Source organism: Histomonas meleagridis (genome assembly GCF_020186115.1).
Source record: "Histomonas meleagridis strain 2922-C6/04-10x chromosome Unknown contig_20, whole genome shotgun sequence".
Taxonomy (NCBI): Eukaryota; Parabasalia; order Tritrichomonadida; family Dientamoebidae; genus Histomonas; species Histomonas meleagridis.
The window spans coordinates 2,027,054-2,037,503 of NW_027150805.1; the positions used below are offsets into that span (position 1 = coordinate 2,027,054).

The following is a 10,450-nucleotide window of genomic DNA, read 5'->3' on the forward strand; positions in this document are numbered from 1 at the left end:
GATATAATGAAATCTATTGGTGCATTCAGTATCATCTATTGCAACATTATCTCTTACATAAGAAAAGTTTTTTATTCTCGAATTTATCACTAATAGACTATCATATTTATTATTATTATCATTTTTCCGAATAATGTCATATGCTCCCTTTCATTTTTGTGTATATTGATAAAGATTTTCAATTTCATTCTCAAATAGTTTATTTTTATCATTTCTAATAATATTATACAATTGTCCGAGCAAAAAAATTGGTTGCATTAAAGCGGCGAATGGGATTTGTAGGCATTCCAAATCTTGCTTCTTTTTTCATTCTATCTTTTTTATTTTGAAGTTAAAAGGGGAAACTTGCTTTCTACGAAAAGATTATCGAGACTATGACAATGATAAAGGTTTTCATAATTAATCGAAAAAATTATATTTTTTTGTATTTTAATTGTAAAAGTCGCAGGACATTAATATAATTCCTTTGTATGAAACCTGCATACGAATTTCATATAATATATATTGACATTTTTCTAATATAGATTCGAATCGCTACATGAAAATGGGTAAATATTTTTTATTGATTTATCTTTTTATTGTTATCTTTGTATCATTAAATTCAGTGATGTCTCTTCCTTTCAAGTTATTTAAAAAGTTAATGCAATTGGTTGGTGTTTCATAGCATTCGTCATTTTTGGGCGATGGATTTGTAAGTCCTAAACTTTTTAATTCGTGATTTATTTTGTCTGAAATGCTTAATAGAGCATAAAAATCATAATGGTTATTATTTGAAGTTTCTTCTGATGAGATGCTCACTATTCTGTTGTTCATTTCTAAGTATTCGACAAATGCTTCCATGAGATACATTATTAATGTTTGGGTGGATGGTTACTTCTTCATTTAAATTAATAAACATCTTTAAATATTATCATAAAATAACGTTCTAATTTTCACCACTCAAAACGTTAATAACATATAAGGTTAATATAATGTACTAAGAATAAATATACAAATTAAATAAGGAATATAAAAATAAGATTCATCATCTATTATGTAGATATTAAATTCGTTTTTTTATATAATAGAACATAATACGAATTACTAATGTATTGTACGTACACCACTACATAGTATTTATACTATATATAATATAATAGTAATAATATATATAATAGTAATAATATATTATTTATAATCCTGATATTAGCATGTATCATACCAGAAGCTTATAAAAAATTAATTTAATTTATTTAATTCACTGATTTAAATATAATTCACATTACTATTTATTTATTATTTGATATTGTTCACACAATATAATAGTAGTTTGATATTGTTCACACTACTATTTCAAAAAATGAATTAAAATCAGAAATGTAGATTTTGATTTTTGCTTATGTGATAATTATATGAATTTTTTATTTTGCTATATAATATATAAGTTTACTAAAACCAAAGTGATAATATTATATCTTATACCTAATTACATATAATTAATCTTTCAATTTATTAATATATAAATTGATATATATATATATAGATTTATTTGATGAATAATCAACTTATATTTACTTTTAATAAAAATTACTATTTATTTGACAACGATATTGTTAATCTTAATTCTTTTTCTCATATAAGATACATTTTAGTATCATATGATATCACGTATGCTATCTATTTCATAAATAATATATTATAAATTCAAAAAAAAAATACTTATTAAACGATTCATACATATTTTTAATCAAATTAGAATTCAACAAAATTTTAATTATATCCTATTTCATCTGTATTCATAGACAATTTTTTGCTGCATTTATATTAATATTCGAAATATATTTGATTTTATTCACACAAACAAAGTTCACATGTTTATGATTGGTACGATAATAAAATTCTTTCAATCTTAGATATACACGATGATTTATGAAATTGAATTTTTTATTATTCGATTTTTTTTTTCTCCTCAGATTTAAATATAAACTGTCGTCATTCTTAATTATCGACAATTATATCAAAAAGTTGTCAACGATAGAAACGGTTATCCGGATCAGGAATTGAGAGCTTTGTCTGATTTTTGCTCATTAAAACCGTTTTCGCAGGTCTTCAATCTTAAAGATTTTAGATGGTAGATGGATTCTCTTGTTAATCAAGTGATTACTTCGGCAATACCACCAAAATCAATGGGGCCACAAGATTTTTTTGAGAGTGTCAACATGCTTCAGTCCAAAATCATTAATATTTTTAGATTTAGTTCATTAAGATATCTTCCTCCATTTTTAAATAAGATGCTTACAACCCTTCGCGATAAGTCTTCTTCACAAGACAAAAAAGCTAAACTTTCATCTGCAATTTGTGTCACTGCTTTAATTCAACTTTTTCCTTTTGATGATTATGTTGTAAACTATCGACCTATTATCGAAAACTTAATTTCTCCAGGCTATCGTCCATGTATTAAAGCCGGTGCAAAAGCATTAAGTCGAATTGCAAGAATCAATGGTAATAATCGAAATTATTTTCTTCATGAACTTCTTGAAAAACATCTTATGTATCTTACCAGTAAGGACCTAGAAGTTAGATACACCTCAGCGACCATATGTGATGAATTATCTCGATCATATCCCGAAGGATTTTTCAATCAAAAGTCATCAACACAACAATTACTTTTTGATGCTATAAACCAAGCAGATCCTGTCACTGGTTTATTGTTAATTAACATGATTAAAGAACTTTTTCGATCAGAATCCGCATCTGTTGGTTTCAAATTCCTTAATGAAATGCATCCATTTCTATTACAAAACTCACTTGAATTGTTTAACCAAAGCAATAAAAACGAAACAATTCATCAATTACTTTATGTTCTTTTAAAAACAAAACCTTATATTTCATGTAAAGAAGCGCAACAAAAAGTATTACCACAATGTATTAATTATCTTCAAAGTAAAAATTATCAACAAGTTTTATCATCCATTAAAATTATTGTTCAATTACAAAGAATTAAAGCTTTAATTCCAACTCAAGATTTAATTAATACATTATTTGAAGTTTTAATAAAATGGTCTTTAAGTCAACCGGAACAATTCCAAGATATATTTTGTAAGTTTATAGTATATTTCCCAAAGCCACTTATCAGTAATGAAGAATTATTAATGGGGGCCGTTAACTCGTTTTGTAAAAATATGCCCAATTCAATTGGTCCACTTTTTGCATACAATTTGACCGTCGCCATAATCCATTCAATGAACAACACAAACCTATCGGCATTCCTATCGAACGTCACCACTTTTTTAAACACATCATCAGTACCAATACCAATACATAAGTTATTACATGAATTAGATGATTCAGTACCTAATTGGACAACACAATATTTATTTTTTAAGAATCAAATGATATTTATCATTCGACAAGAATTAAGTAATTCAACAATTTATACAAATCGAATTATTATAGCATTACGAGGATTATTACGAATTCCATGTATTAAATATGGAGATGCAATAGAATTACAATCACTTGTAATGAAATATATTAAAAGTAAAGATATCGAATTAAGAGAATATATAGTTCCATCAATATTACATTTATTTAATGATTTTCCTGATCGAATTCCACTTGATTTAATTAAAGATTTAGTTTTATTTGTATTAAATGATCCGAATAAAATTGTTCGAATTCATTCATTATGTTCATTTACTAAAAACACTTATTCATATTTAATTCAACCCGAAATATTTTCTAATTTCTCCAAATTTTTAAGTGATGAATCAGCAGATGTACGAAAAGAAGCATTAAATATAATTCGATATTTACCGATAACAGATGATTCATTTTTACGGAATTTACTTTTATCTTCATTAAAGTTAATGAATTCTAATTTTAACATTATAATTCCTGATGATTCTATTGTTTGGTTAGTTTTCCCACATATATTATTAGCATCTAAATCGATAATTCATTTATATGCTGAATCAATTAATGAAATTTTAATGAATATATTAACAAATCGATTTAAGAAAAATGAATATAAAGAAACAACTTTAATTTATATGAATAGTGCCATAATGAAACAAATTGATGAATCTTTAATTAAATCAATAACAAAATTGTTTTTATTATGTCCTGAATTAGTACCACTTCGACCAATATTAAAAATATTTTCATATGTTTTATTAAATCCTATTCATCCTTGGACTAAAGAAAATGTTTTAAAGTCATTAAAAAACATCGAAAAAGTTCAATCGATATCAGTAATTTATCCGAAAATTGCTGAATCATTATTAACTGTCATTAAAAAGAATGAAACTACAAAACTTGTAATTAAAGCATTTAAAGTTTTAGGTTATCATATTAATGAATTTAATTCTAATATTCAACAAATTAATAATCAAAAGAAGTTTCATATGTTTTATAAATCATCATTTAAAGATAATATCCATTTTAAACAATATTTCATACATAAATTATTTGATTATTTAAATAATATGTTTGATTCAGTTAATATTGATTCTACACATGAAGAAATCATTTTAATTATAATTGAAATCTTTAGTAAAGAGCCAAATATTATTCAACAATATATTGAACCATTTTTCACCAAATTTTTAAACTTTATTAAAAACTCTACAACTGATAAAATGCCATTATTCTTATCATATCTTAGTAAAATTATATTAATATCAGGACATGTAATGATATCAAAAGCTTCAATAATCTTTCAATCAATCGAAAATCATTGGCATTGTGATTATACTAAAGAAGTATCAAATGTAATTTCTTCATTAATTGAAACTACTGACGGCCAATGTGATTCTATTTTAAATTTAATAGTTTCAGTGTCATTTTTATTATTAAAATCGAAGAAAGATATGAAGAAATTTACACCTGAAATATTTAATTTATTAAAAACTATAGCAGAACATTGTTATACTTATATGTCATCAATTATTGATGGAATAGTTTCAATAATGACAACACAAGAAAGTCCTGATTTCTTAAAAGATGAATGTTTAGAAGCCATTAAATTCATTATCAATAAATGTAATCCTGAACAACATTTAGTAATGATAGCTAGATGTTTAAATAATGTAGCATTAAGATCTAAAAATAGATGGAGAGATCAAGCAAATCAAATCTTAAAAGATATAAATACATTAAATTATAATAATAATTTTATTAAAAATGAAGAAAAAGTTATCGAAAATAATAATAAAAATAAAAAAGAAGAAGAAATTATTAAAATTGATATTGAAACATATAAAAATTATTTGAATTTATCACATAAGAAAGAAAAAACTCAAATACAAATATTAACATGGTTTAATAATTTAAGAGATTATTCCATTAAAATTTCACCTTTATCAGTAATACGTACTATGATGAAATTATCAGTACGACCTAAATTTGCATTTAAATATGCGTTTTATTCAATTTGGTTAATTATTAATGAAAATGAACGAAAAATTATATCGAAATATTTAAACAAAGTATTTCATGTTTTTGAATTACCAAAATATGTCTTAACTCAATTTATATCAATTGTAGAATTATCGATAATGAGTCAATTAGATTTAGGAATAGATTTTACATTAGTAATTTCACGATGTTTAAATTTACATTTATATACTAAAGCATTATTATTTATCGAGAATTCTAATGTACAATATAATTCACCTGAAATGATTGAGAAAATGATACAAATTAATATATCATTAAATCGTACTGAAGAAGCATTTGCTATAGCTAAATCAAATCCATCGATAATACGTATTCCAATATGGATATTATTAAATGATTGGGAAACAGCATTAGATAAAATATCGAAAGAACCTATAACTAATCAACATAACTTTATATTATATTCAGCACATTGTTATTCATCATTAGAAAATTGGGATGAAGTATTACAATTAAAACCTTATTTTAAGTCACAATCACCAAATGTTCAATCTAATTTAGCTAAGTATATATGGATAGCTGAGTTATATAAAGGGAATAAAAAGAAAGCAAAACGTTTCGCAAATAAAACTGGTGGATATTCTGTTATAGATTGTATCCAAAAATCGATTTTATATATTTCTATTAATAATATTGATAAAGCTAAAGAGTTTTCAACTTTAGGTTGGAGATATTTAGCGTCATCATTTGAGAAATATAATAAATTTAATAATAGTATCTTTTTAGCACAACAATTACATGAGATTTCACAAGTGATACAAATTAAAAGAAATATTTTAACAAATGAAAAAATTATTAATATTAAAAAAGAATGGATAAAAAGAATAGAAACATTTAAAGAAGATCCTGATAAACAAATCGAATTATTTAAGATTAGATCTTTAGTTTCGGATAAAATTGAGTTAAAAGATTTCGCTTATAATATTTTATCAAGTACAAAACGTACTAATAAAAATGTTTTTAAATTAATCGATCATTTCTTTCCTGATGAGAATTCTTATGATTCACAATTCTGTAAAATTAAAATGTTAAATGATCCGATTGAACGAATTGATAAATGTATAAATATATTAGGAAATTGTTCGTTAGATACACAAAAGAAAATTAATTATTATATCGGAAAAGAAATATTTATAAATACGAAAAAAATTTCGAAATTAAATGAATCAATAAAATATTTACAAAATTCGGAAAAAGGTTTTAATTTAATATCGAACATTCAAATGATAATATCCATATTAACTAATAATGAAAATGATATAATATTAACTGCGAAATCTTTAGAGAAAAGTATAATAAATGATAATAATAATAAGTTATTAAAAGTTAATCAATTAATTTCATTGTTAATACAATTTCCTGATTCTCTAGAATTAACAGATTTAATCATTAAAATATTATCAAATATTTCATCAAATATATTAACAGGTATTAAAATCACCAGTTTATTATCATTAATTAGTAATAATAAAAACATAATAAAATTATTTAAATCAATTTGTTTACAAATAGTTAATGATTTACCTCAAACTATAATGTTTGATATATTATATTATATATCAATTTATCCTAATAATAAAACAATACAAAATTTACGATATTTCATCGAAAAGAATAATTCGACGTTTTTTAATCATTCGAATTCATTAACAACGAAATTAATAAAAATATCAAATACTTATTATGATAAATATGTAGAAACATTAAAAGAAATCATAAACTTATTTAAAAATGATCAAATTGAAAATGGTTTAAATATATTAAAGAATTTATTACAATCATTAAAATATGTAAATGTTTCACGTTATGAAAGTGATTTCTTAACATCATTTAAATCGAATTATGGACAATATTTAACAAATTTAACTAAACAAAAAATGATTACTAAAGAAGACATCAAAAAAATCCAAAATATATTAAATTCCATAATTAAAAAACAAGATTCAATTCGAGTTATCCCTCTTTCGACACTTGATGAAAAACTTGCACATAAAAATAATTGGCAAATTCCAATTTTCGGTAAAGAATTCAAAAACGATGTTACCATTGTACAATTTTGTCAATCATGTCAACGTTTAGATAATGGGTTAATGTTTTCATTAATTGGATCAAATGGCCGTAAATATTCATTTCATATCATTCGCGATAATATATTTCATATTCAACAATCAGAAGAATTCACGAATTTAATTAATAATTTATTACCTATAAATATATCACAACGTAAAATAATTTGTTTAACTAAAGATATATATATCATTGAAATCCTTAAAACACATTTACAAATGTTTGATTTCATTAATTCATATAATAAATCACAATATCAAGAAACGAATTCGAATGTATATGAAATAATTAATGATTATGATGAATTAATATTAAGTAAACGTATACGTAAATTAATACAAATACGTAACTTAACGAATCATAACTTATTAAAAAATGCTTTTTTAGTTACTTCTGAAAATAGTTCTTCTTGGATACGTCGTTCAACAATGTTCACTAAAACTTATGGAATCATTTCGATGTTTTCATATGTTTTAGGTAACGTTGATACGTCTCCAAATGGTATATTAATTGATAAAGTTACAGGCGCTACAACTTATACAACATTTAAAGTTAATGGAAATTCATTGCCGATACCTTTTAGAATTACTTCAATGATTGTTAACATGTTCGGTAACTCAGGTATTAATGGGCCTTTTAAAGGAGAACTGAATAAATGCTTGAAAATTATAAGGAAAAACGCAATAGCTTTCGCAACATGTATCCAGTTCGTAATATCGGAAGCTCCATTCGATCAGCCTTTACTACCAAATCAGTTCTTAAATAAGTACTTAAGAGGAGGAAAACAAGAAAGAGAAATCGAAATGTTTTACGCAAGAATTGCTGGTGAAAAAGGTGAAGAACTGGAGAACTTAATAAAGAAGGCTACGTCAATAGAAAATATGGCCCAAATGCCAATGAGATGGTGCGCTTGGTGGTAAATGAATAAAGATAAAGATAAAAGAAAATGTTATTTTTTGAGTTAAAAATGATCGGATTACAAATGTTTGGCCGGATGATTACACACACAAAATATATTTCAATAGTTTACTCAGATGAATACATGTAATTCATATTAACGTTAAGAATATTAACATAGCATTACATTTGATCCAATAAATTGAGGTAATGATTGATTGTATTTGAAACAATTTACGATCGAATAAAATTCGCTTTATAAAGAGAAGTCAAAAAACATCTATGCATGAATATTTGATTAAAGTGACAGTAAAATTCTCTGGTTTTGGTTTTTTCTTTAATAATGGAAAAAAATGTGAATATGTGCTACTTAAATTTATTAATTTTAAGCTATAAGTAGAGCTCAAATCTTATTTTGCTATTAACCACCTTTTTTCTGAAGTAATTTAGCAATTTTATCTGAAGCTGCATATGCAAGTGCATTCCTAAATAATTTAAATAAATCCCAAATATTTGTATTAAACTTTATATTATCAAAATAAATATTAAATATAACAAATGAATATCTTTAGCATTAATGTCAATTCCTTCTTGTTCAAGAAGTGATTGAACAATTTCTATATGTTCATTTGAAGATGCATACATAAGTGCTGTCCAAAACAATTTAAATAAATCCCAAATATTTGTATTAAACTTTATATTATCAAAATAAATATTAAACAAAACAAATAAATATCTTTAGCATTAATGTCAATTCCTTCTTGTTCAAGAAGTATTTTAACTATTTCTATATGTCCATTTTTAGATGCCCATATAAGTGCTGTTTCAAACACTTCTAATAATTTCCAAATATTACCTTAAAATTTCAAATTATTAAAATAAATATTAAACAAAACAAATAAATATCTTTAGCATTAATGTCAATTCCTTCTTGTTCAAGAAGTATTTTAACTATTTCTAGTTTACCATTTTGAGATGCTAAAATAAGTGCTGTATTAAATAAATTAAATTATTTCCAAATAATATTTTGGAATATTAAATCATTAAAATAAATTTTGATTAAAATATATAAATAGCTTTAGCTATGATATTGGTCGATTTGTGTCCAAGAAGAGAATTAACTACTTCTGTATTACCTTTTTCAGATGCATACATAAATGCTGTTCGAAATGTTGAATATAATTTCCAAATATTGTTTTTAAATAAAAAATTATTTAAATAGATATAAAATATAACAAATTAATATCTTTAGCATTAACATCAATTCTTTTATGTTCAAGAAGTAATTTGACTACTTCTGTTCTATCATTTTCAGATGCTAAAATAAGTGCTGTCCTATATGATTTAAATAAATTTTAAATAATATTTTGAAATTAAAAATAATTAAAATAAATTTTAAAAGAAAAAAATTAATATTTTTGGCATTAATCTCAATTTTTTTTCGTTTAAGAAGCAACTTAACTATTTTTCTATGACCATTTCGAGATGATATCATAAGCGCCGTTTCAAATATTTGAGACAAATTCCAAATATTATTTTCGAAAATAAAATTATTAAAATATATTTTAAATATAACAAATGAGTATCTTCATCATTAATATATATTCCTTTTTTAATGAGTAAGTTAACTATTTCTGTATGACCATTTTCAGATGCATACATTAGCGATGTTTGAATTAATTTAAATAATTTCCAAATATTCTTTAAAAATATCAAAGCTTTAACATAAATTTCAAATAAAACATATAAATATCTTGAGCATTAATATCAATTACTTTTTGTTCAAAAAGTAATTTAACTATTTCTGTATGACCATTATATGATGATATCATAAGTGCTGTTTTAAATATTTTAAGTAATTTCCAAATTTCATTTTGAAATATCAAATTGTTGAAATAAATATTAAATAAAACATATTAATATTTTGAACATTTATATTGATTACATTTTGTTCAAGAAGTAATTTAACGATTTCTTTATTACCAATTAAAGATGCTCTAATAAGTGCTGTATCAAATATTCTTAATAATTTCCAAATATTATTTTG

General features: G+C 23.3%; 1 protein-coding gene across 1 annotated transcript; it reads left to right on the forward strand.

Annotated features, from left to right (window-relative positions):
* Nucleotides 1-7,934: 7,934 nt before the first annotated feature.
* Nucleotides 7,935-8,426, forward strand: GO595_003174 (PIKK family atypical protein kinase; the record flags this gene model as incomplete). Its single annotated transcript, XM_067916165.1, has 1 exon — nucleotides 7,935-8,426. The coding sequence occupies one exon, from the start codon at nucleotides 7,935-7,937 to the stop codon at nucleotides 8,424-8,426; it is 492 nt and encodes a 163-aa protein (XP_067776975.1).
* Between the last annotated feature and the right edge of the window lie 2,024 nt (nucleotides 8,427-10,450).